This window comes from Chaetodon trifascialis, chromosome 15, assembly GCF_039877785.1.
Source record: "Chaetodon trifascialis isolate fChaTrf1 chromosome 15, fChaTrf1.hap1, whole genome shotgun sequence".
In the NCBI taxonomy this organism is placed as follows: domain Eukaryota; kingdom Metazoa; phylum Chordata; class Actinopteri; order Chaetodontiformes; family Chaetodontidae; genus Chaetodon; species Chaetodon trifascialis.
The window spans coordinates 9,121,474-9,148,660 of NC_092070.1; the positions used below are offsets into that span (position 1 = coordinate 9,121,474).

At 42.6% G+C, this 27,187-nt stretch overlaps 4 protein-coding genes and 1 non-coding gene across 9 annotated transcripts in view; 4 read left to right on the forward strand and 1 right to left on the reverse strand.

Annotated features, from left to right (window-relative positions):
- The first annotated feature begins 345 nt into the window (after window positions 1-345).
- trnaq-cug (transfer RNA glutamine (anticodon CUG)) lies at window positions 346-417 on the forward strand. The gene has a single exon. It is a non-coding gene; the product is annotated as a tRNA-Gln (tRNA).
- A 183-nt stretch (window positions 418-600) lies between these two features.
- On the forward strand, window positions 601-3,548 carry rbx1 (ring-box 1, E3 ubiquitin protein ligase). Its single transcript, XM_070981398.1, has 5 exons — window positions 601-710; window positions 2,091-2,169; window positions 2,260-2,330; window positions 3,134-3,219; window positions 3,360-3,548. The coding sequence occupies exons 1-5, from the start codon at window positions 633-635 to the stop codon at window positions 3,370-3,372; spliced, it is 327 nt and encodes a 108-aa protein (XP_070837499.1). The 5' UTR covers window positions 601-632; the 3' UTR covers window positions 3,373-3,548.
- Window positions 3,549-4,199: 651 nt separating this feature from the next.
- On the reverse strand, window positions 4,200-11,580 carry st13 (ST13 Hsp70 interacting protein). Of its 2 annotated transcripts, none has more exons than XM_070981496.1 (13): window positions 11,426-11,580; window positions 10,858-10,997; window positions 9,930-9,978; window positions 9,614-9,704; window positions 8,585-8,658; window positions 8,349-8,415; window positions 8,131-8,215; window positions 7,944-8,054; window positions 7,497-7,599; window positions 7,112-7,228; window positions 6,473-6,521; window positions 6,055-6,143; window positions 4,200-4,892 (listed from the first exon to the last, which is right to left on the reverse strand). In XM_070981496.1, exons 2-13 carry the CDS (start codon window positions 10,965-10,967, stop codon window positions 4,758-4,760), a joined length of 1,080 nt encoding a protein of 359 aa, XP_070837597.1. In that variant the 5' UTR covers window positions 10,968-10,997; window positions 11,426-11,580; the 3' UTR covers window positions 4,200-4,757. The 2 variants fall into 2 exon arrangements, with proteins under 2 accessions (XP_070837597.1, XP_070837598.1); XM_070981497.1 differs by lacking the exon at window positions 11,426-11,580 and adding an exon at window positions 11,241-11,324.
- Window positions 11,581-12,333: 753 nt separating this feature from the next.
- xpnpep3 (X-prolyl aminopeptidase 3, mitochondrial) lies at window positions 12,334-21,932 on the forward strand. The gene is made up of 12 exons (XM_070981047.1): window positions 12,334-12,406; window positions 12,524-12,637; window positions 13,980-14,102; window positions 14,380-14,567; window positions 14,843-15,062; window positions 16,090-16,274; window positions 16,479-16,541; window positions 17,409-17,522; window positions 17,690-17,775; window positions 17,916-18,099; window positions 20,071-20,191; window positions 20,393-21,932. The coding sequence occupies exons 2-12, from the start codon at window positions 12,568-12,570 to the stop codon at window positions 20,557-20,559; spliced, it is 1,521 nt and encodes a 506-aa protein (XP_070837148.1). The 5' UTR covers window positions 12,334-12,406; window positions 12,524-12,567; the 3' UTR covers window positions 20,560-21,932.
- A 2,848-nt stretch (window positions 21,933-24,780) lies between these two features.
- Window positions 24,781-27,187, forward strand: part of ep300b (E1A binding protein p300 b) — a 33,296-nt gene continuing 30,889 nt past the window's right edge. For all 4 annotated transcript variants that reach the window (XM_070982126.1, XM_070982127.1, XM_070982128.1 and 1 more), the window contains exon 1: window positions 24,781-25,839. In XM_070982126.1, the coding sequence (XP_070838227.1) occupies window positions 25,746-25,839 (94 nt within the window). In that variant the 5' untranslated portion in view covers window positions 24,781-25,745. The remainder of the gene's footprint in view (window positions 25,840-27,187) is intronic.

Below are 27,187 nucleotides of genomic sequence, written 5' to 3' on the forward strand. Positions count from 1 at the left end.
GGGCGAACGTGAACTGAACGTACTGTGTTACTGCCTGAACTCGTTCATTCTGGTGTCTGTGGACGGCACGCTCTCTCAGTTTAACTTCGTTCAATACCGTGCCAGATTTCTATAGAGCCATCCAGGCGAAAAACCCGGCTAAAACACACCGCAAACAGGCCTTGATATGTAGCGGAAAAAACACCCAATCTGGCAACACCAGCCACCAGTGTCGCACCGCTACATGCGTCATCAAAACAAAAGTTGCATGCAGGCGACAAAGGAACAATGAGACGTCGTGTGATCGTTTAAATGAGTTGCTATATGAGTTGTGCTATACTGTAATATTTTTTCGATCTTTTCAGCGGTTCCATGGTGTAATGGTTAGCACTCTGGACTCTGAATCCAGCGATCCGAGTTCAAATCTCGGTGGAACCTGACCTTTTTCGCTGTTAACGTACTCCTCACGTCACAGTAATAGAAATAGTAAATTACTGATTTCGTTTGAGCAACACAATCAACAAATCTCTAGAATGTTCATATTACATAAACGAATAGAATCCCGGATTAACACACTAAAGTTAATACACCGACGGAAATAGCTGTGTTTCTTCCGGGTAAATTGGTCATCCCGTCAAACTTATCCTTTCAAGATGGCAGCAGCAATGGACGTGGATACGCCGAGCGGCACAAACAGTGGAGCCAGCAAGAAGCGATTTGAAGTGAAGAAGGTAACTGTTACGGTTGTATAAAGTAACTCATTGTCGTGGTATAAACAAACGCTATAATCTCGCATCAGCCCCCAAATCACCGCCAACACAGCTCACTGTCACTAACTAGCTACCTGCCGTTAGCATTCTAGCGCTTAACTGACTTTAGCTCGCGTAATGTCAGTAGCTAGTTAGCTGTTAGCTTGCCTCAAACCGGGCATGAATGTGCACTTCTCTTTTGGGACAAACGCTTGCTAAAATTAAGTAATAAAATAACTGTGGTGTGATGGAGACCACCACCCATCACCGCGATGTGATTAAAAAAAACCAATCATAATAATAACAACAATATTAAACGTAAACTAGTGAACGTTAAACAACAAAGCTCTAAGCTCTTCGAGCTAACATTAAATTAGCCTAGCCTACCCACCCCAGAGTCCAAATCTGTGGTTACAAAACGTCTCCAAGTACAATATCAACATATAGGCAACCTAAATTAAGGTATGATTGAACTTTATCCTTATTCTTAACGAATTAACTTGTTAGTTGGCTAACAGTGACGTTACCTGTTTTTAGTTTTGAGAATCCCAAATTAAAAGATAGGATCGTCGATCAATGTAGCAAACACATAGCAAACTATAATATCGGATTCATTTTATAGAAGTACAAGTACTGTATTAATTTCTCTAGGGGAAATTACATCTTCAGTATTATTGAAGTGATCCTAGTATTTCTTCACTCCTCGGTGTCACAACCAGGGTTGGTGATAATAAGGAAAGTGTCAGAAAGTGCCGTCACCCTTTGCTGTTGACCAGCGTTTTCTGGAGGGTGTTGATCATCTATAATGTTGTGTCTTATATATGAGTCAAGTTCTTGAGAATTTAAAGTCGGGATGTGGGAAACGAGCAGAGACAATAATAAACCAAAAGGAACCCAAATTCTCTTTAAAATGTCATAAAAACCTGAGGCATCAGATACGTGTTTTAGATGTTGTGTAGAGCAGGGCTCAGTCTTACGTTGCAGCTGGTCGTGTACAAACCTAAATACCTTCATGGCTCAGCTTCTGTGACATTATGACAAAATGTACAGGATTGACCTTCCCCAAATTTGCTTTTTGGGGGAATCTTACAATTATTGCACATCTACTTATATTATTTTGCAATTAACATTAATCTCTGGAGCTGTCTATCAGGTGACAACAGCAGGTGCATTGAAGGTCACTTCCTGTTTCCATACTGGTGCTCAAATAATACAATTGCATGTTAAAATGTTTTGAATCTAAAACATGAAATGTACTCATACTCGTCATGGCATCTGTCCATCGGTGTCAACAAGACGACCTGCAGTGAGTGCGTTCATCAGATTGTTCAACGGTTGTTTGTGATTCTTCTTTCTCACCAGTGGAACGCCGTGGCGCTGTGGGCCTGGGACATAGTGGTGGATAACTGTGCTATCTGTCGGAACCACATCATGGATCTTTGTAAGTTCACTTTCACATAGTTTGTTGAGCTTTTCAAGGTTGTTAGGCTCTTAGCTGACATTCATCAGATGTTTTGTCCTTCCTTCACAGGTATAGAGTGCCAGGCCAACCAGGCTTCTGCAACCTCTGAGGAGTGCACTGTCGCTTGGGGTGTCTGCAATGTGAGTTTCCATTTCCGCCTTTAACATTTGTCACTAATCAGGTCTATTACTGCTGTGCTGTACATTATATTTCCCTTAAGTGCAGAATTGTTCCCAATGACAGCTTTTCACAAGATCCCTGCCAACATGGACATCGTCTCTGATACATTTTAAACCAGCTTGAAGAAGTGAAAAATCAAGGCTCATTTCAAATCAAGATCAGATAGAACTTTGTTGATCCTGCGTCGAGGAACTTATGTTGTTACAGACAGCAACAATTGCAAGAATAAAGGAGAAGGAAAAAGAACAAACAGACAATATAAGGGAATCAACAGTCACATCAAGCTGTCACAGACTTTCTGTCATCGAATGTTTCTGTGAAAACTCTGAACCGTTTTGTCATATCAATGGTCTTTGCAGCATAAGGACTGTAGGAGCCTTACAGGAATATGTCACTAAACATGCTAATTTATGCAAATCTCTCCCGTCTAAAAATGCAGGAAATTGCTTAAAGTGAAGCATGTACAAGCACTCTGTGACTTGCAAATGCATCAAAAGCTCTGCAGTAATAAGTTGTTGGCAGGAGAACAAGTGTGATTACTGCTCACATTCCTGCAATCACACTAAATTTAGGCTGTTTTTTCTCCTGTATTTCAAACATTACTGATGTAAACAAACCCATTACATTATAGTTTAGTGCTGAAGACATTTACCAACAAATGATGTAATGATGGAAATTGGTTGAACAGCTGCAGTGAACTAACCCTGTTTTTTTTATTTATTATTCATGTGTCTTTCTGTGTTTTTGTTTTTCTCTTCCTCAGCATGCCTTCCATTTCCACTGTATCTCTCGCTGGCTGAAAACCAGACAGGTGTGCCCTCTGGACAACAGGGAGTGGGAGTTTCAGAAGTGAGTATCATGTGTAGTTTTGTGTTCAGTGAATCCTCCTTTGGTTGCTCATTCATTGCCTTGGAAAGTGACAGGTTGTGAATATTTCTTGAAATGAATATTGACCGTATGTCCTCTCTCTCTCTCTCATGTTTTTGCAGGTATGGACACTAGCTGTATTATTGCTGACCTTTTTCTTGGCTACAGGAAGAGTCACCCTTATGCTTCTGTTCCCTCCTGCTTGTAATCCCAGTTTTTATTTCCACCCATGTCTTTGTTTTGGTATGTTGTAAGTACACAAATAAAAATGAATGTTGTCAGAAAATAAATCTTGTTTTTCTTGTTCAGGTCGTCATGGTTTCTAAACGTATTAAATCAAAATCGCTGTCAACATGAGAGGTGCTGACTTACAGCTGCTGAAACCAACTCACTTGCTGAACAGTTCAACTACATGTTGGTGGACAAAAAGCTGTCCTCGGTCAGGGGAATTTGTAGTCAGATCAGCTTTGATGCAGTGATTCAGGGTTGATGAGTGCCAGGGCCGACCCTGTGTTACAGAGCAGTAATCCTCTGGCTGAAAGACAGATGTCCTGGGTGGATTAAGTGGCCCAGTGACCCACTCTCCCTCTGGGCCCGATTTACACTCCAGCACCTGTAGGGACTGTATATTCAGAGTTCCTGTTGTAGACTGTTATCTGCCTGATGACAATTAAAACCAATGTGTACATTAAACAGGATAACCTGATTTAGGCTGCAACCAATATTTAATTATTGGTCATTCTCTAAAATAATCACTTGACAGAAAACTAAGATGACAGGAAACCCTCACATTTGAGAATGTGGAGCCACTGAATGTTTGGCAGTTCAAACTGAATCACTTCTGAGTTTAACTGATGGGAAATGGCAGTAAAAATCAGTATGTATGTTATTCTGTAAAAACAATTAAGTCTGGCTGTACAAGATGCAGTGTAAAGCAAACAAAGGCCAAATGAACTAGAAAGCAATGTCAAACCTGCTTTGCAGCAACAGAGGTTTTATTATTGTGAATCATTTTCATTTTCAACAGGGTCAGACATTAAGAAGAACTTTTTTTTTTTGCATTTATAACAATAGATCTGTTAACAAAAAGTTACAGGACAGCTGTGTGTGAGAGTTCGGCTCTGCTCAGAGAAAGAAAAGCCCTGCAGCTAAACCATTACCAGGTATTAAATGGCTGTACAAATGTTTGTGAGCTAGCGTCTGAATGCGGGAGCTCCCAGTTTAGCTGTTCCAGATAACAGGTTAAGAAATGTCAACCTGTGGTTTAGTGAAGTCCCAGTCGGTTGTGAGACCTGACTCCTAACCATGGGGTTGCTTTGTTGAGACATTGCTAAGTGCTAACAGGCTGAATAAGAACATTTAAAAAGTCGCCCTGCTTTCCCTGCATCACACCACTGAACCCGTCACGTGCTCCCCTGTTCAATCTGCACACAGTGGAATAATTGTTGAAAAGCGTCGAGGCTCTCCAGATTGATTCACCACGTATCCCCTCTCCTCTCAGCTTTGGTCCTTTTCCCCATCTATGGCTGTGGTGAAGCTCCAAATTTGGCGCTCAGCTTGGTGACCAGGGCCATGATTTTGGGGTTGTTCTGGTACTTGGCGATGTTGGCCGGGTTCTGTGCTACATCCTGGAAGGCAGCCATCACCTCAGGGTCCTGGAGTTAAATATGGATAAACGGGGTTAGCTTTATTCACCCAGCGCCCGTCAGATCAAATCAGCTTTAAAGACACAACAAAATGAAAAATGTATTTTCCAAGGTCTATTCAGGGGAGACGTGGGGAAGCGCTCTGAATCTCTCTGCAGCTCCATCTGTATTCACTAAGCCACTTCACTTTTGAGTGATCCAACTGACTTTATGGTGCCCATTGCTTTTCCAGTTTTGTGTCTCAGTTTGTTTAGTTAGAACAATTAATCCGATTCATATCAAGTGCTTGGTTGACAACTGGGTAACGTTTTTTTTTTTTTCAATTCCACGCACTCTTCTTCCTTGCCAAAAACCTTACACTTCCATTACCAACGATGCTACTCGATTGCTGACAGTATGGTTAGAGAGTCTGGTATGTAACAAGCTTCATGCAGCCTTGTTATAGAGACACACACTATTTGAGTGGCAGTAAAGCAAAATTCCTCGTATGTGTAAAATTGTACTTGCCAATAAAGCTTTTCTGATTTCTAAAATATGGATTCCAACCAGAAAAACAATGGTGTCTTCTGGGTAGAAAACAGGGGGGGCTTACTGAGTTTGCCTCTTACGGTGGTGGTGGTGGTTGTGAGAGTGCACTGGCTGTTCTGTGTAGACAGGATCTCCCCCCTGTGCTTTTTAAACCTCTTTGAGTGAACAACAGGATAATGCATCTAAGTCCATCTCTATGTGGCCCTGCCAAAGGCTCAAATACACATGCTCTGCTAAGGAGAATTAAAACATGTCCCTCCCCTCATCACCCTCCTCCCCCGTGTACGTGAGGATGATTTTGTTGTCCTGAACTCTTAAAAAAACCAACCACAAAAACCTGTTCCATGTGAAAACACTGTATGTGTAAAGGAGCTGAGTTTTCTTCTTCTAGATGTTTAAAGCAGTATTTGACTCCATTTTTCTGTGTTAGGGAGCTTTAGAGGAGCAGGTAGGTGGATTTTGTTAACTTTGAACCCCTTCTTTCCAGTCTTAATGCTAACCTAGGCCAGTAAGTGGTATCAACCTTTTCATCTGACTCTCAGGAAGAAAGCAAATAACCTCCCATATCTGTATCACTTAAGATATGGGACTCAGCAGTGGAAGTGAAGAGGTGTAGAGGATTCACGTGGAGCAGTTAAATCACCTTCATGGCGTTGAGCAGCTCAGGATCCTTCAGGAAATCTCCGAGACCAGGCATGCCACCAGGGGCTCCGCCCGGGAACCCAGCAGCCCCTGCAGAGCAACAGTGACACTCAGTATTGCGCTTAAAGGAGCAATCGCAACAGTCCAATGAACCAAAGATGGATGGATTGGCTGGAGCTGAAAATTTGATACTGAGACAAAAACAAATGACATGAAGCACAGACTGACCTGTGATTCTCAAGGACATGATGCCTAATATGAGAATCACTCATTGCATACAACACTATGCAGCTGAATACAAAAATCAAAGTGTGCATAAGAGTATGAATTAAACAGCATATTATCGTTCATGTGCCTCTCCAATATGACATTTTGAGTGTTCGTCTCGGCCCATCATGCGATGAACTGGCTTGTTTTACCTGGGAAGAATCCTCCTCCTCCTCCTGCGGACTGTCGTGCTTCCTCCTCCTGTTGAATGACAAAAGAAAGGGTAATGAGTTTATCAGCACTGGAGTACTTAGCTGTTTGGCCTTTATCAGCTAACTTTAGTACACAATGTGACCATGTGGGCAGAACAGTTCAACTAGATGTTCGGTTTGTTTCAGGAAACGATGCTGAAGGACGCAAAGATTCAGAGACGCTGTGGAAGACATGAGGAATGATGCTGCTGTTGAATTAATCATTAAGGTCAAAATTCAGTTAAGATGTCAAAACTTTGACTTAGATTTACGCTAAGTCGAACTTCAGAGAAGCACCTGATTGTTTTAAATTAAGTCAAATATAAAGTTTAAGAGACACTAAATCAAATCAGTCATCTTGACTTTTCTAAAAATCCTGAGATTCTAAGTTAAGATTTTTGATTAAGTGTCTTGACATAAAGACGTTATGACACACAGCTGATTGTGACTTCATAACGGTCTTAAAAATGTACGTTTGACTCACTATTGAACGATTTTGACTCCTGAAGTGAAGATTTCTACTTTAAGGTATTTTTAGTTTTGCCTTTCTTTAAAATTGTCTTCTCCCCCCCCCCCCCCCCCCCCCCCCCAGCAACTCACCCTCTGAGCCTGTGCGCGCCCCTCTCTGGCTTTCTTTATCCGCTCTTGCTTCTCCTTGATCAACTTCTCTTCTCTCTTGCGCTCGTATTTGCGTCTGTGCTCCACGATTTTTTTCGCCTGAAAACAAAGGGTGATCATCACAAACTCGCAGCTCGGAGCATCATCTTTGATTCCCTGCCTGCCATTAGTGGGTTCTGGAGACCCGGTCTGATCAAACGGTTGATCTTTATCAGGATCATGTAAACACAGAGAGAGAGATCACAAATACACTTCTCTATTCTGAGCTCGCACACATGACAATAATACATCTACATTACAGCTACTACCAACAAATTCTAAAAGGCTGCAGTGTGGTTTTTATTCCCCCTCTTCTCTGGTACTATACCTTCGGCTGGACCTCCTTCAGCATCTCACTGGCGGCCTCGTCATAGTCCAGTTTACAGGCTGTGGCCAGGTCTCTGGCTGCCTCCTCCCAGTGGCCCAGCAGCCTACAGCAGCACACATACATCAGGGGGAGCAACACATACACACACAAGACAGCAAGCAAAATGTAGTACTGTCAGAAATGAGGTCTCATGGTGGTCCACCACAAGGGGAGGGACTTCACCTCTCTGTTACCGAGTTTATGGAGAGCTACACAAATACAGGTTGATTCTGCTGTAGCCACAGTTAGCTCGGCTGAAGTAATGTTGAATGCCAGCAGCCAAACAAGATGAGGTGTGTTTACACTGAGGGTTTGGTTATGTGTAAAGGTGTAGCTCATGGTCAGGTGTTTGCTGTCACACATTAGAAAGTATCTGCCATGAGGAATATTTCTTAAACATAAATGCACCTGTGAGCTTTGCCCCTCCACTTGTAGGGCTGTGCAGAGTCTGGGTTGATCTTGATGGCTCTGTCACAGTCTCTTATGGCTGCGTTGGGTTTCTGCATCTGAATGAAGACACTAGCACAAAGAGGACAACAGATCCTACAATGCTCTGCCATAGATAACCTGAATGGAGGACTCTGAGGACGCTCACCTTGCCCTCTTGGCGTACAGGATGGCCAGGCAGGGGTTCAGCTTGATGGCCTCAGTAAAAAGATCCAGAGCTTTCTGCAGGTCGCCTGGAAGAGAAAAGCATTTTGAACGGGCATTTGAGATCATACATCTAACTGAACTTTGAGCTTCTGTCTATTTACATGAAAAAATACAGAAATTGTGTCTGCATGCACTGTTCATCACAGAATATCAACCTACCTTCCCCTAGAGCATTAATGGCATCCATCTTCTTCTCATTGGCCTCATCCATCATCTGCTCTGTGATCTGAGGAAACGTATGAATACAAATGCTCAAACAAATCCCGAAGTGTTAAAAGTTATTTTCCAGGCCTGGAATCTCCTCTAATACACTGGTTGACATGAGAGATTAGTGTCTGAATTTGAGGAAATGTTTGCATGATTGATAGATAATACAGGAAAGTTCAATATTTTACCTCAATGTTTTCAAACTCCCCCATCTCCTGCGGTTCATCAGTGTCTGGCTCGATCACTCCCTCATTGTCAATTTCTGAAAAGGCAAACAGATGATAGGACACACAAACCATATCCAATGCTATGAAATCCTGATTTACTGTAGTGTTCACAGTAAAAAGGTCATTTTTAGAACCATTTCTCATATATCATATCATATCATATCATATCATATCATATCATATCATATCATATCATATCATTAGTAAATACGCAGCTGGAGTCAGCAGCTGCTTGGCTTAGCATAAGATTGAAATGGAGAGGGCTAGCTCGCCTCTCTCAAAATGTAACAAAACCACAAGTGTAACAGTGATGATGCTGTTTCTTGGTCGGGGCCAGTAACTTCCTAGAGTCTCCAATGGTTGCCTGGCAACTGGTCCCAGCTAAGAAATAGTACATCTTCTAAACCCCTCTGTCCCTTTTTCAAACCTCTTTTTGAACAGATTAAACATATAAAGTGCTAATCTATGAACTTTAAAGGGTGCTCTTTGGTGGATTTTGTTCATGTTGGACAGCGCCAGTTTAACTGTTTCCCCCTGTTTTATATCTTTCCGTTAAGCTAAGCTGAGCTAAGCTAAGCTAAGCTAACTAGGTGCTGGCTCCAGAGTGGTATAAAGCTTCAGACAGAGTCACACAGTCATCTGTGTGACCCTGCATGACGCAAATAAGCATATTTCCCCCAGTCTTGAACTATTCCTTTCACTCAACCAGTATGTTGCAGCTAAGGCTGGTTTGCCCTACTATATATAAATATACCTGTAACAAATAAGCTCCATTAGCAAAATTTGACCTTTAAATTGGCTAATCTACACTGCTAACAAACATGAATCTATTAAGTTCGCTGCATCTTAACCACCGACAGTAGAAAAATGGATAAACCGGAAACGACAAATCTAATCTCTCCACAGGAATCACTTGCAGACCGCCGACTTCTCAATCAAGAGCTATGATTTTAAGAAACACTGTTCAGGGTTGAGATGGACCTGCCGTACCTATTTCACTCTCCTCACTCTCAGACTGCACTGGAGGCTCAGGCTCAGGAGGTGAAGCTGATGTAGGGGGAGGACCACAAGGACAGCCACCCTACAATTGAGAGAACACTGTTACAACACATATGACAACTCACAGGCAACTCATCGACTGCCAATACTATTCAACTCCAACTCCCTTGTGTTTCACAGTGTTTTATCTCTGAACAATATAAGGATATCGTACAATGACTGAGCAGGAAATAAAATATAGAAAATTATTGAAAGTATAGGATAACTAGCTTAACAATATGTATGAATAAGAACATTTATGTGTCACCTGGCATGAATCCTGTGTCTTCTGGAGGGGAGGGATTGTGGCACCCATGCTGCAATATAAAAATATAGAGAACAATTCAGCAAGCAACACAAAGGCCCTGATTCATGATATTTCATTTACTGGAGTGGTCAAAATACATATTTCAATGTGGCTATTTTAGCTAGGAACATTTTCTCTATTGACTTCCCAGAAAATGTATTTTATGTCTTCAAATCGCTTTCTCAAATCAAAAGTCCTTAAAGGTTTTCACCACAAAATATTCACATTGGAAAAGCTACAGTAGAATTAATGAAATTTTGGCAATTTTGGACTAGAAAATGACCCCCACAATTTATGGTTTATCAAGCTTGTTGCAGACTTGTGTTCTGATCAATCAACTAGTTCATTAATACTGACTTATCGTTTAGGCTCATTTCACTTGGTGGCGAGAAGGCTAAGCCAAACTTTATACAAAACCGTGAACTTTATGATCTCAGAGCTTTGAAGAAGTGAGAATGGTTTCTGTGTGTTTTCATTTTAACTCTACCTTTAGATAAAATTAGAGGAAGTTAATCGTGGCTGTGTCAATGATCAAAGATGAATAAATGGTCCCTTGTTGAATGCATGTTTTGTGAGGTCTTGACTGACATTACATGAGATTATTTGTCTGTATAAACACACACACACACACACACACACACACACACACACACACACACACACACACACACACACACACACCTCTACACCTTGTGGTCCATGGTTTTTAACCGAACGGTGGGCGTTACTGGCCACGTGGTAAACCTGCAGTCGGTTTGAGACTCAATCTAATAACTTCACTGACACAATGAAATAATAAATCATTGATGAATCTTTGACATATTAACTCAGACACTCGTGCATTTCGTTTACAGGTCAGGGCAGCAGATCTGCTCCGAGCCATACTGACCCGTGCAACCAGTTCCGGAAGAAGCCCATCTCTGGAAGGTGCAAGACCTCAGGTTTGGACTCGCACAACTGCACGAAGCCCTTTAACTCGGACACTTTCCGTGGGTCCATACTGTCCTGTCACGTCCAGCACACAGTGCGCTGCGTGTGGGAGAAAGCAGAGAGAAAAACAATCAACAACTAGTCCAAGTCTGGCTTTGTTAAACTTGCGTGCTCAGCTGCTAACGTTGATATCAGCGTTGTTAAGCTGAGGTATGCTAACATGCAGGGATCGAATGAGGTTGCGCGAATAACAACCTTACTTTGAGTTCACTGCACATAAGTCTAACAATAATGCCAATTCAGGCGTTAGCAATGAAGCCAACCATGTACAACCAGCATTACCGACTGTTTATATTATGGTCGCAAATCAAACCAGAACTTTCTGGAAATGTGAATCCGTCCGTGACGCGGTAACGTTCACTGACTGTTTTGACGCATGATAACCGTTGGCTAACGTTAGCTGCATTACAGGCCGTTACGAGCGCTTCTCTCCAGCCATACATCCGAGCAACCGAAAGGAAACGCACCTGAGCGAAAATCCACACCGCTGACAGCCGAGAAGAAAAGCCGCAGAGTGATAATGCAGTTCTTCTTTATCGCCCGAGTACAGCTTCACTAGTAGTGGCGTCGCTCCTCTGTTTTCATTCAGGCGAATTGCTGGACAGACCGACCGCGAAAATTTGGACTCTGCTTCCCTGAGTTCGGCTTGCCAGACAGCTGTCAGGCTCCTACAGATCTGCAACCTGAGCTGTTGAAATAAGATGGATTGTGCCATTCCGTTAGTATAGTGCTTGATTCTAGACCATTAAAAGTTTGTTTAATATTGAGTCTCATCCCTCGATTATAAGTAACACGTTCAAAAGCCTCTTCATCGTTGAAATATTATTGTCACATTGAATGACATTTACATTACTGAATTACACCACGGTAATACAAATATAAGTAAACACATTGTGATTTGTAGTCATGCACATAAACACATTGAATTAAACCTTGAAAAAGTTTATTATGCGTAACCTGTAGCCTCACAGGCGTTTCATAGTGGAGCTTGATAAGAGGTGTAAATATAGTGCGCCCTGACAGACCAAATGCAGGGAACAAATTTCTTTCTTCAAAATTGTCATTTCACCTCATGCTAGGCGGATACCCTTTCCCCAGAGTTAGGGCTCTCAGGTAGCCCTCCCAGACTGTTACTCATCAGGCTGCTTCCAGCAATCAAAATGGTTATGTTTAGATTTCAAGTGAGCGCTTCTTTTCATTTATTGGTCCATAAGGTTCCAGGTAATATGTAATTTATGAAATATGAAAAATGTTTAAGGAGACGAAAAGGGTACATTCTACAATATTAGATGCGTTAGTTTTCATCACACTCATGAAACGAGTCTGCCAATCGTAGCAAAGGAGGCGGGATTAAGCGTCTCTGCCTGTGAGGTGAAACGAAGGGCTGAAAATCGACGATACTACAAATGAATACGGCTGGCAGACATGGGGGTAGCAAGCTAACGAGGGTAAATATTGTCTGAGAAGATTTTAAACGCTGCTAAGTCACAACAACGTAACGCTATGTGTTCCCGTAAATATCGAGGGTCACTTTGTCCTCTACTGACTGTGCTTCATGTCCACAGCGGGACGACATGCTGTAACTCGGTGTCCTCCAGTCGCAGCAACAATGTTGCCGTCAAGCAGCACCTTGGTCCGGTCTGCTGTCAGGCTGCTGCCGCGGCGTGAATGGAGTCGAGGTGAGCCCAGTTTGCTGTTGTTACGTTTTTCGCCAGCTGCTTATTAAAATTAGTGGAAATACTTAATACTTCTACTCCACAAGCAGCTACATGGCAGAGGGAAAGAGTAAGCCGTTACCTCACCACGTTTTCTTGACAGCCTGCGTTACAACACAGTGTTAAAGGTTAAACCAGTGGTTCCTCCCTGACCTTTCGGGCTTGTGACCCTTTGTAGTAAAGCAGTGTGTAGTTTGTCACATTTCAGTCCTCACATGGTTTCATTTAATCAGCTGCTCAAGGCCCAAATAGGTCAAATTATTAACTCAAAAAGTTAAAATCTGAGTAAAGTCCAAAATATTGACTTACATTTTTATAGCAGAGCTTTGTTTAAATGTCGTGTTGCATTAACCATCTCACGACCCTTCAGATTTGCCCAATCCCTGGTCCTGGAGCCACTGGACTAAACTACTGAAAGGCACGTTTGACCAGATACAATATTAAAATGCTGCTTTCAGATTGATCATTTAGCATGAACAATGTAAAGAAGTATTTTTACTTTGGTACTTTAAATACATTAAGCTGATAATACTTACGTACTAAGTACGTTTGAGTGCATTACTATGAATACTGGAGTGTTTTACACTGTAGTATCTGGTGCTTTTGCGAACAGAGGATGCAAGTATGTCTTCCACCAGTGATCTGTACTATAACGTTTATTAAGGCAATGGTTCACCCCCTTATGAAAAGTCAGTCACCAATTTCTCATTCATCTATACATAGTCTGTTTGTGCGATTCAATGACAGAACCAGCACATTATATAATAAAAATATCAAATTCTAACCTTAGTAAAAATAAAAAAATGAATATTTAGGTAGCACTTAATTGACAAAGGGAAACCATATTCTGTTATATTTTTAAGAGACCCATTTAAAAGGAAACCTCACTTTCTTCAGCTTGGAGACACATCATGACCTCCCTGATCCATTGTATAAAACAGGGAGGATTATGATGAATCATCAGGCTAACAAATTATGCAAATGCACTCAGCTGATATGAAGTTATGCTGTGACATGTTGACGGTAGACCAAATGTTGTCATAGAAATGTTTAAAGAGGTACATAACTCGTCAGCTTTGGCATTGCTGCGATGCAATTTCTTCTCCGTTATCAGCCAGAATATGCAGTGCACCAATACTGATGTGTCTGTGATGAGCTAAAATCATACAGCTGTGAAGTTCCACTCTGTGAAACAGCCACTGACCGCAGGTGGAACAGGACTCACAGATAAAGCGGCTGCATGCAGCATTGTAGGTGCCCATTGAAACTCTCTTTACCACCTGTGTTGTGTCGTGTCTGTCTGTAGCTTGTGTCTGGTGTCCGTGCAGAAACATTTCTGTGAAACCTGGAGGTTTGAAACCAAAGATGGTTCCACCTCGGTACCTGGGTCAGCCCAGCCCTTTCACTCATCCACACCTCATCAAACCCGGTGAGTATTTATCACGGTGGAGTGCTGAACTTGTACATTTAAAATCTTTAGGATAAACCTGCAGTGTATGTGGTCTGTAGTCACATCAGTAAAAGGCTCAGTACCAACTTATTTCTTTAGGGAGTTAGGATTAATCCTGTGTGGTGGTACAGGAACTAGTCAAGCACACATAGAGCGTTAGAAGTTTCACACCACAAGGAGACAAGTATTAGCTCACAGTGTAAGTGTAGGTAATGAGCTGCTGTTAGACACCACATATGTGCTCTCTTCTCCTCAGGCGATGTGACCCCAGGCTTGAGCCAGACAGAATACGAGCTCCGCAGACACAGGCTGGCCTCACTTATTGAGGCCCAGGCGGACAGGCTGGGACCCTCTGCCTCCACCAGCACCCATGTGGTCATTGTTTTGTCCCATCCGACCCGCTACATGACCAATGACATCCCTTATCCCTTCCACCAGAACCAGGTGCATGTTTGGTTTCAAGTTGCATTTCTTTATCTTCAGTTTAATTTTCTTGTGTCTGTACGGGTTTGTGAGCATAACAGGCAACAACATTTACATATTGTTGAATATGAACTGTTAAAACACCTTATTTACACACAGGGGAAGGGAGTGTAAATAAGCATACTTTAGGGTACTCTGTGATTCTGCTCTTGCACTCTTATTTGCAATTTATTGTCGATTGGGATACTGAATTTAGCGAGGCTTTGATAATTAACCTGGAGCAAAATGTTCCACAGGATTTCCTCTACCTCAGTGGCATCCTAGAGCCTGACAGTGCCTTGGTCCTTTATGGGAAAGGGCGTCCAGACCAGGCCATCTTGTTCGTCCCCCGCAGAGACCCGGGGAGAGAGCTATGGGATGGGCCCCGGTCAGGGAAGGATGGGGCAGCTGCTTTGACCGGCATTGAGAGGGTTCATAGCACAGAAGAACTGGGTGTTGTGCTCAAGAGCCTGAAAGGTGGGTGGATGAAGACATACACTCAGCAGGAACAGAACTTTATTTTTGTCATTGAAAAAGATGTCCTACCGCTTCATTTGAACAGCCACATTTGACGGTTTGTTAAACCCTGTACCTCCTAGTTACTGTTGCGATGCCTGTCAACCTTTCTCCTTCACCATAAGCTGCAGGTATGCAGGCGATGACAGTGAGAGATTCAGTCATTTTTCAAACAGAAGTAAACAAAAGCCAGCTTCTCATTTCTAGCCAATGGCGACTGATTTTTGTCACCTGAAATGACGACTGTCTGCTAGCAGATTTTATCAGCTGTAGCTAGCTCGAGATAGCAAGGCTAAAACTCTCCAGTGTACTTGTTTTAAAATGGGAAGTCTGCAAAAGAGTCTTAAATATGTACATTGATGCTACATGCGTTGTATAGCTAATGTAAAAAGACAGAGGCTAAACGGAGAGAAAGTCACCATTGTTTGTGTACAGCCGTGTAGAGCTAGTTTGACTGCTAATATAGGACAGTGTTGTAAATTACAATGGTATTTGCTCAGACACAATCCTAGAGTGGTCTCAAGTTTTACCATAGAAAACACTCTGGGATAAGCAACACAGAGGTTAGATTTATGCTTTTGATTCTGGTGCTTTTGGACAATATATTTCACTTTCACTAAACGCTCATATATTTGCATATTTCCATCCTGAATAGATATTGTTGTAATGTAACCTGTACACCTACATAATACAGTTGTCAGCTAGTGACATGCTGTGGAAGTTATGCTAAGTTACTACTGTAGCTTGAGGCTGTTTACTCTAGTCTTTACACATTTGCTCTTGTGCTTTTGAGGCTTAAAAAGAAACTGTTTTAATGCTTTAAATGCTGCATATTGCTCTTACTCCAGCCCCATGCATGGCACATCAACAAGTGGGGAAATCCAAAGCTTAACAGGCCTGCTGTGTCTAGCTGACATTTGACCACTCTAAGTAATTGGGACCTTAACTTCACCGTTCTCATTTTGTCTGTGCTCTGATCCTCTTTCAGGCACTGTGCTGTGGTATGACAGTTCTCAGCCCACCCACCCTCGGCTCCATCAGACACATGTGTGTCCCATGCTGGAGGCGGGGTCGATGCCGCGCTCTCTCAGGCCCCTCATACACTCTCTCAGGGCCATCAAGAGCTCAGCAGAGGTGGCACTCATGCAAGAAGCCGGTCACATCACAGCACAGGTTGGTGTTTTAAGTACTTAAGGTGTCAATGTCATCATAGTTTATGATGTATTATACTAATAAATGCCTGCAAATGGGGCAACATTTTCATTCTTGTATTGTTATGCAGCAGTGTCTCCTTATCATTTTTTTTAACACTTGTAGGGATTATTTTTAAGACAGATGGACGGTGTACTCGCTCCAACTTGAATCCTTTTCTTTCAGGCTTTTAGGAGAACGATGGCTCTGTCTCAAGGAGACGTGGATGAAGCTGTGCTCTTTGCTAAGGTAACTGAAAATATTTGATGACCTCAGTGTGGCTCTGCACTGCCTCTCTATCATGTGTGGCCTGTTATAATCTTTATCTCTTTAATTGATCAGGCTTTTCAATGTAATTACTGATACCACAAGTGTCTTCCATCGATTATTCAGTCAGTGCCTAACCAATGAGCTACTGACATAAATGACAAATTGATTCACGTTATTCTAATATTTTCAACAGAAGCACCATGTAATATTCAGTATTGACAACTGAGGATGAGGAGGTATTCACTGAGGATCGCACAGAAATGAATTTCCTCTGTGCACATGCACACAAGAAACCAGGTTACTCTGAGAAAACAGGCCAGCAGTGGCCATTTGTCACAGACTATTAATCATGTAGTTAGGATTTGTGCTCTGTCGTAGTACAGCAAAAGACCCGCTTGTATACACCACCATTAACAACAACTATTAATTCAAGCCTGAAAATAACCACGTCCTTCTTGACATACTTCATCCATTAACCACTTACTCTGCTTGTTTAGAGGTTTGTCCCCAGTGTAGGACACAATCACATCGTGCTCAGGATTCGCATACTTTGAATTAAATTAATGCCTTGCTTCAAATTTCTTTATGAAATTCTTTGAAAAGCTGCTGAAGGAAAGCTAACCTTCTGAAGCTTTTTAGAAATAAAGTTAAAAAACATTGTTGACACTGATGCATTTCATAGACCGTGCAGTTATACTACTAACATGTTTTGTCCAAGCATATTAGAATAAACAGCCCTACAAAGACAGGAAGCAATAACTCCACAGAGCATAAGGTGAAATGCTGTATCTACAAACAGCCCGTGTTCCTCTGCATTCCTTTTTCTAACACACCACCTTATTCTAGTTTGACTTTGAGAATCGGATCCATGGCGCCAACTTCCTGGCCTATCCCCCTGTCGTTGCTGGAGGGAATCGAGCCAACACTCTTCACTACATCAACAACAACCAGATTATCAAGGTAAAGGAATGTGTTGAATGTGCTAAAGGATCAGCCCTGTCATATATGCTGCAATGAACATCCACTAACCATTCTGAAAATGATAAGTGGGTACATACATTAACTAATCATTGAGTATCTCATTGAGACTCTTTATACTTTTCCCCCCTCTTCCTTATCTCCGTCAGGATGGAGAAATGGTGCTGCTTGATGGTGGTTGTGAATACTTTGGTTATGTCAGTGATATCACGCGAACATGGCCAGTGAACGGAAAGTAAGTTTGACAAAATCATCTTAAGCATTTAGTTGTACTGATCACGGAAAATAATATTAGAATGATAGAATGATTGTGTTACCAATAACAGACACAAAACGCACCTTAACTGTCTGCTGCCCTCACTTGCGTCCTGCCAGATTCAGCCCAACCCAGGCTGAGCTGTACGAGGCTGTCCTGGAGGTCCAGCTCTCCTGCTTGTCCCTGTGCTCCCCGGGCGTCAGCCTGGATCACATTTACAGTACCATGCTGGCTCTGCTGGGACAACAGCTCAGGCGGCTAGGCATCGTCAAGGCCAGTACCAGTGATGCTGATGTACTCAAGGTAATAATCAGAGAAATAGACGTAGAGTGGTGTAGGGCTGCAACTAACTGTTATTTTATTTATTGTTATAATCTCAAGACGAGTTGCATATTATTTGCTGTACAAGAAAGTTATGTTTTCTGCATCCGAATATTCAGCTCCTCCTTCAATTAAGAGGCCTAATGAATAAAGATGGCCAAGATCATATTTCATTGCGCTAATAACTAAAAATGTAGACTATTTCTGCTTACTAGCACACATCATTTTGCATTTTAATATCGCTAATGTAAATTAAAGTCTTGCCCTGCTGCCAAATATCAATCAACTACACCAGCATGACCAGATTATCACTGTTACCATGTCAGCTGGGCATTGAATTTAAACACTTTTGCTAAAGTTTATTTATGTCCTCTCCAGTGGTTTGTGGTCAGGAAAAAGCCATAAGCTTCATTGGCCAATGTAAATGATGAAATGACCTAATTACAGCCCTCCATGAAACACAATATGCTTGCATAACTCTGCATAATACTGTGCAGTCATTTCCTGCAGTGGTTCCTTTCAGGGAAATAAAACGAACAAGCCAAACCAAAGCCGAATGTAGATGTAGTCACTGGTTTCTCTTAAAAAGAAAGAAAAAGCAAGTTCTGTGAGGTAATGAATGGTGTTTTTTGACAGCCAAGAATCATAGTCTTTCCACACTTTTGGATCGGCTAACTAGTTGATGATGGGTTCCCTTATGAGAGACGTTCATTCAAAGCTGGGCTCGTAGCTATCAGCCCTCTGAGTGTATGATTTTTGGCCATGGTGGCAGCATGACTGGTGATGTCAGTCTGTCATGTGGTCTGTCATTTGGGATACAGCTTTGGTCCAGACTGACATACAAATGCTGAAATGCACTCAGTACTGTATCAGCAACTCAACAAGATTGTGTAGACATTCATGTACCCCAGAGGATGAATCCTGCTGATTTTGGTGATTATATGTGATTTTCCCTCTGCTGTTAACAGCTGGTCAAAGTTTTCAATACGTTAACATCTATCAGATGGATTGGAGTCAAATTTTGTACATGGAGACGTCCACGGTTGCCAGAAGATGTATCCTCTTTCTTTGGTGATCATGTGAATTTTCCTCTGGCGCCACCATGAGGTTTACATTTGTGGTTTTGAGTAATATGTCCAGACCACTACTGGATGGATTGCCATGAAATCTAGTACAGACATGTCGCCTTCAGGATCAGTTATGATTGTTGTCCTCTGGTCAAAATGTGAGTTTGTCCAGTACTTTGGTTTATGACCAAATACCTGCTAAACCAATGAAAATCCCATCAGTCTTACTTCTACTTTGTGTTAAGTGCTAGTTAGCAAATGTTAGCAGTTAGCTCAAAGCACAGCTGTGCCTCAGTGCAGATGCAGAACCTCTTACTGTACTTGATCCACTTGGCCTCATCTCTCATAACAGATGCGAATGGGGAAGTGGATGTGGTTTAGTTAAGTCATGCAGATTTCACTGTTCAGAACAGTTGTTGACAAATGAAGCTGGCTGGGATCTCTGAAGTCAACAACATCTATTTGAGTCATTTATGTAATGAGTTCAAGCATTGTGTCCACCAGCATCAGAAGCCGTGCTGGTTGGCCTTCTTCCCAGTAAAGTTTACAAGTTAAAGGTCAAATCCCACTTCCTACATTTTTGACTGAGAGGCTGGCCAAGACATTCAAAAACAGTGGCAAACTGGTTTTATTCAACAATGTCCTTTATTTAAATTCTAATGTCACATTTATACAGAGTGCAAATTATTTCATATGTGGAGGGTTGCATGTTGGCGTTTTCAGTTGTGCTCTCTTAAGGCAGGTAGAAAATGATCTGATGAGGCTCATTCACCACAGTAAGCCCCTTCAATGTGTGGCACCCCTGAATTTCATGAATGTGTAGCCTCGAGCTGTGACAAAACTGCTCAAAGCTTTGATTTTGTTTGCACTTGTCCACTTGTCCTAGGCTGCACGGCGGTACTGCCCCCACCATGTTGGCCATTACCTGGGCATGGATGTCCACGACACTCCTGAGCTGTCCCGCTCACAACCTCTTCAGCCAGGAATGGCCATCACAGTAGAACCAGGTATAGACCAACAAGGCTTTCAAGTACCCTCGTTCTGTGTCCAGCTTTGTCTGTGTTAATCAAGAATAAAAATCTGATGCACTCATACCATCGCTCCCAGTTACAGTCCCTATTATACATGATCTATTCCACACTCTCTTTTATGTTTCATGTTGTCCTTGTTTCAATACATTTTCCACTTTTTTCCCTCTGTTGTTGCAGGGTTGTACATTGGCGAGGACAATGACCAGGTGCCAAAGTGTTTCCGCGGCCTGGGTGTCAGGATTGAGGATGATGTCGTGATCCAGGACAAGGGAGGTCCTCTGATTCTGTCCCGTGACGCACCAAAGACCATCGCTGATGTAGAGCAGGCCTGTGTCCACAGATAGGGCAGGGAGAGACAGACATGGCTGATGAGCCACAGCGTCGATGGCAGGCATTGTGCGGTGATTTTCAACCGTCTCCATGGTGATGACATCATCAGGTTCAGAGCCCAGGTACATGAAAGGTGGGAGCACACTGCAAGACTCTGGTTTTACTCTCAGCAAGGCCCCAAAAATGTATCTGGTGTGAAAGATCATTGGTTTGCTGATGTTTTTGGCATCTGGCTGTATGTTTAAGAAGTCCTCAGACAAAGGCTGATTTAGTTGTGTGTTAAGAGTTTACGCTCTAGCTTTGGAACCTACGCACGTATACTACACCCCAGCTGATGTACTCCTCCTCAAAAGTGGAGACCCATCCTGATCATGTACAATACTTTGATTGTGTGTTGTGGTGGTGCTATCGTTGGGTGAAATCCAACACTAAACTATAGATAAAAACCTAACAACAGATAACCTGTCACATCAAGTACGTATTCAGATGAAAACCCACAGTATTTTCTCCACACCATGTTGTTCGGTATTGCCACCATCATGGCATACCAGGATATAATAGTTTGTTATCTCACTCAAATAAGAAGCTCACACATGCTTCATTTGGCTCTTACACACAGAAATGCATTGCTCTTTCCCAGCTCATGCTACAGTTAAAAGATAAAAACGGCAAATGTTAACTTGCACTCGCTTATTGTATTCATGTGGTGTTGGAATAATCGGTAAAATTAGTTCCTGACTGGGAAAATTCACTTGAAGGCCCCCTCAAGTCAGACCAATGGCTCAGATAGTCGGTGAAAATGTTGGTCCACAACTTGCCTTGACGTCATATGTGCAGAAACATGGTGGATTTGCCCACAAACATACTGTTGTAATGCTGTATGAGGTTGTAACCATTCGCTGCTGTCCGTGTAGAGTAACCGATTGGTTAGATTGGTTAAAATACGACACATCTGTCCACCTTGTTTCCACATTGTGACTGATGAACACACTGAAGTCAGAAGGACGACTTCCAAACTGGGAAAATGTGAGCATCCGAGGAGCACGTGAATGCACAGACTGTGCTTCAGGATGGTCAGGAAGGACCAGAGCATGTCACCACAACACCACGTTCACACACACACAAGTGATGAGAAAAGAGGAATGTGTCTTATACAGCTGCTCCTGATAAACCTGGAATGATAATAATGTAACAGTTAGAGCGATACACTCAAATGGCTGAAAAAGAATACACTGAAAAGAGTTTGTTTGTGTTGTTGTGTGTGTGATTGGGAAAAATGCGACCTCTTTTTAAGATGATTATTAAAAAGATCTAATTATTCCTTCTTTCAGAACAAATAAATTCTGTTGGTCTGACTCAGGTTACTCATGACGGACGCCATGATGTGCAAGATGATGATGACGATGAAGGTGGGTGTGTTGAATTAGGTTGCAGAAGCGTTGACTGTAATACCAAAGGAAATGTTTCACCTCAGGGTGACATGGTCACACAGGCTTCGATTGAGACATCCCCCTCAGCTGTGGAGGAAGGCTCAATTATCTCCTTTATTTTGGTCAGTTCTATGAGCAAGTTGGTTTGACCAAAGCGCATTTCATGACCGGCTTGGATCATTGTTGCCACATTTCCAAGTTTTAAAGTGGAGCTTTTAATGCACGTCATTTCCAACAAAGTGCAGGAGGTGCCATTGGTCTCATGCTGACTGTTTTCTCTTTGTGTACGTGCAGAGAAGCAGTATGATATTAGATTTCATTCTGTCTTATGGTTGTCTTTAGTTGCTCTCCCTAACCTACATGCATTTTAATGCAAACCACCCGCCTTTCATTTCCTTTTTGCTGACAAAACAATTGACTCACTTTAAAGAATGTAGGCTCGAGTTTGAGTCCGCCATTTCGTTTTGGTGCTTTAAGCAAAAAAATGCTTCTGAAAAATTCAGTCTAACAGTCTGTAACTCACAGTAATTCAGTTTTCCTTGAGAATTTAACTGAAGCCTACTCCACACAGAAACTGAAGAAACTGTTCACAACCAAGTCTGTAGATGACAAGCAAAAAATACGTACATTAAACAACGCTTTTTTCTTTTCTTTTTCTTCAAACTGAAGGCCATTTTTTTCAATTTGGCCACAACAGTAAATCATCTGAAAAAAGTTGGGATGCTGTGTAATAGAACTTGCTAATTGTTTTTTGACATATACTCAATTGAAAGCAGCACAAAGACAAAACATTTGATGTTTCACCTCATCAACTTCATTGATTTTTGTAAATATCTGCTTATTCTTAATTTGTAACATGTTTCAAACAAGTTGGAACAGGAGCAACTAAAGACTGGGAAAGATGTGGAATGCTCCAAAAACACCTGTTTGGATCATTCCACAGGTAAACAGGTTCATCGGTAACAGGTGATAGCATCATGATTGGGTATGAAAGGAGCATCCTGGAAAGGCTCAGACGCTCACACGCGAGGATGGAGCGAGGTTCACCACTGGCCTTATGTTGCTTTGCTGTACATAAAAATGATCCCAATGAGTTCCATGACTCAGGTATACACATTTTAGATGTGGTGAAAGGGAGAGCACTGTGTTGGTTTGGTACTTGGTATCAGCAGATACCATCGGTTGAGGTGTTGGATAGAAAAGGTTTGATATGTACCTCTTGGTTGTACACGATGTATGACTTGACTCCATGTTTTTACTTCACATGCAGCATTTTGAATGTGATGACTGCATTTGAAACATGGAGAATTCCAACACAGTTTCAGAAATGTAGAAAAGGAATTTATTGGTAAATGTTAATGGTGGTGGTAGAAGTATTCAGGTACTTATTTTAGTAAAAGAAGTAATAACAAAACTCATTGCAGGTAAAAGCATTGAACATTTTACTTATGTAAAAGAACAGAAGTATTGTCAGCAAAAAGTACTTTAAAAAGTATAAAGTTGCATAAAATGTATAAATCAAAGTACAACTACCTCTAAATTGTACTTGAGTAAATGTAGTCCGTTCCTTTCCACCACTCATCAAATCTGTGGAGCGCCACTGTCACCTACTGATTGAAAACAGCGATTGCCGAAAGAGTCCGGAACCGGTTCCGGACAATCCCGAACACCTACGAAGACAACCTCCCCTCTTCTTCCCTTCCTCCCTCCCTCCTCCCCTTCACGCCTAATGTTGCTGTACCTCCAACCCTCCCCCCCGTATCAGAGGAGTAGAAACAACAAGCCGCCATTTTGTTTGTGCGGACAGACCGTCAGAAACAGGAGGAGATAACCGAGGGAAGGAGCGACTCCGGCAGCCGACTGCAGCCGCTCCGGGAACCGCCGCGGGAAGAAAGAGTGGCGAAATCCCGTCCGTGTTATCAAGAGAGAGAAAGCATCAGCGAAAAGATAAGACGTCAGTGGAGGGAAAAGCGAGTCGGCGATCTATATGTGTGCATGAGAAGGAAATACTCCGAAAAATCCAAGGAAGGGGGTAATTTTGCGGAGCGGAGACAGAGGAGAGGCGGAAGAGAGCTATATATTATCAGAGAGAGGAAGAAAAGCTGCGAAAAAGGGAAAACATCAACATGAAAAATCAGTATGTGTCCGTCGCGGAGGAAGGAAAGAGTCCGCATAGACAATTATATAAATAAATTGCTGCCGGGCAGAAGGGAGAGGTGGAAAGAAAGACGGGTTTAAAGAGAAGGGGGAAAATTGCCAGGATCAACACGAAGGGGGGCATTCTCCATCACAAAGAGTCAATGAGAGGATTTTGTCAGCCCAAAATATTTTCGAGGGGTGTCAGCGTTAGTGTGCCGATCCGAAGCTTTCCGCTTCCGAAAGAGCCATAAATCCTCAGCCAGCCGCCGTCAATTTTTATCACATTTTCGCCTGTCGCCGTAGCTGTGCTCCGTTTTTTCCCGTTTCTCTCTGGTGAAGATCTTTTTTCTTCTCACTTGCCTTGCCAAGACATCCTATCAGCAGTGGGTGGCCGGTATATTTTTGGAGAATATCACCATTCTTTGCATGATCGGAGATTTAAAGTGTTAAAAACCACGCGAAACCCGGAGGAGGAACCTCTCGTGGAGCGCAGGATAAGTAACCCCACGGATCGTCCTCTGCAAAATAAAACTAATTGGATCAATCTGACTGCCCGCTGATTGGCAATCCGCGCTGTGATTTGCCCCCAAGAACTGTTCACTCACAGAAATACAAGTCTGCATCAGCATCGATTGCACAAGAGGAGCGATTTTTTTTTTTTTTTTTGGACAAGATTTTCTATTTCCAACCTTTGCCAAACCCTGCTGACTGCAATAGGCATAATCGCGCAAAAGGGTTGCAACAACCAAATGTGCAATACGACTCTGTCCTTTCTGACCCAGTGCCTTGCATGGTCGAACACTAAGTGCACAGTTTAGGCAGCATGCACATGAAGAAGAGACCTCATGCGTGGAAATATAAAGATTTGTTCATCTGAGGAAGTGCAGGTGTGGGAGTTCAGTGTTTTCTGCAGAACTGCCGTGCTATTAATAAGTTGCTGTTAAGCCAATGCAAGTTGTTTGGCTCAGTATTGCACCTGAGAGGACAACTGACGCTTTAATTGCGTTTTAAAACGACTGCTGGTGGTCTCCACACACCGGTCTTGGAGGCGTGAAGGAGCCGGGGGCATTGCCAGCAGAGAGATGTCCGCTCAGGTGAGAGAAATTGCAGATGCAGCCGAGGATCTGGTAACTGTTGCATGAGAGAGCGACCTCCAGAAGTTAACGCAGGGACACTCCTGGCGTGTGTGGTTGGATCACAATTAACATTTCCGTGCCCTGACTGACACCCTCCGCTGGAGCGATTCAGACCTGAAATGCAGGATTTCTGTGCCGACTATGGCGGACGGGACTGAGCGCAGCGCGGATCTTGGGACATTTTTTGAGTCGCAGAAGAGGCTACATGAGGTTGTCAGAGGGCCGCACGCTTGCCTTTTTTGCCGACTCCACCTTCCCACCTCCTGTTGAAATCTGTGAAGAAACCAAATCTCCGACAGGGGAGGGGGACTGATATCTGCTGAGAGGGAGAACTGTGAGGGAAAGAGTTCAGCATTGCTGTCTTCTCCCCTACCGTCCCCGAGCGGTGGGGGAACGATCAGAAGCATTTCTTCAAGGGACAAGGAGACGCAAATAAAGGAAATAGCGTTTTCCCTCCGTGGATCTACAGCATTTATTTTTAATTCGTCAAAAAATATGGCCGATAATGTCCTGGAGTCCGGCCCGCCTTCAGCCAAGAGGCCCAAGCTGTCCTCTCCAGCTCTGTCGGTGTCTGCGAGTGATGGAAATGGTAAATATGCCGCATGCATTGTTAGCTGTACCTTAAATGTAAACTAGCTAACGCTGTTTTGATGTTAATTACTGGTCAGTTCCTGCAGAGTTGCACACCAACATAGTTGATCTGACAGAGTTGTGTCAGAATTAGTTCCATAACTAATGCACTCAAACATGAACATTACTCGTTGCTTGATTTAAAAGAGGCTAATTTGAGAGTTTAGGTCGCTAAAGACAAAATACGATGAAGTGCTGGCGGCTCAAGAAACTTTCTAACAGGGATGTTTTGATGCGTTAGCCTCGACAGGCTAACTTGCTACTAACTATAAGGTCTACCTCCAAACAATGGAGGAGTCGAGTCACCTCAGTTTGTTTCAAGTTTTCTAGGTACACTAAAAGTTAATCAGTCAGAAGAATAATGGCGCATACACATTAAACTACGGGCTTCAAAACAGTCCGTAGACACGGAGACAAATAACCGAGACAAACGAGCTTCAGGAGAAAGTAACGGTAACCGAGCTAGCTAGCTAACGAGCTAATTTCGGCAGATAACCCAGTCGGACCGGCTCAGCTGTGCTCGGTCGCTGGTTAGCAAACAAAATAAGTGATGGTTAACTAGCTTAGACCTTAGTGGCCACCGGAGGAACCTTTTCTGCTCATTTGAACCATTTTCGTTGTCACCGTAAAAACCTTTGCGGCCATGAATTTCGTGCACTTCACGTGTTGTTAGCCGATACTGTTTTTCGTGAACTATTGTCGTTCACCGGCTAGCTATTGTTCGACACTTCATTAAAGTTGCGCAGAGCGCTGTTGTTCAGACCAATATGTCGCTGCGTGTCCATTTTAACTGTTACCGCGTTTAAATTAAAACGCAAAATTGGCCTCCGTCTTTGAAACGTCTTCTTTCATGTCTTTTGTTCTAAGGCTTTTAGTTTCTCAATTGTACTACCGACGAAGCCCATTCTTGTTCCCCTCCATTGTCTGACTCTGCACGGTGACACCGCGCTGCGCTGTTTGCGCTTCACTTTTCAAAGTGATTCAACGCTTATCCCAAGCAGACCACCTGGATGCGCTTCACCTCGACTGAGAATTAAACTGTTATTGCAACCGAATTATTTTACACATATTGAGCAAGAAGCCGAAAACTTCGCATCACCTCCTCTTGTTGTATCCACTTCTGACGAGAAGCAAAACTGTGACGCTGTTATTCGCTGTCTTATTATATAAGCACTGCCTATAACATAAAAACTTGTCTTCTATTTTCTAAGTTTTTCATGCAAACTTTACAAAGTTTGATGGCCACACTACCAGCTCTCATGCTGTGTCAGAAAATACTGTGGATTTTTGATGCATGTGTAAATTTC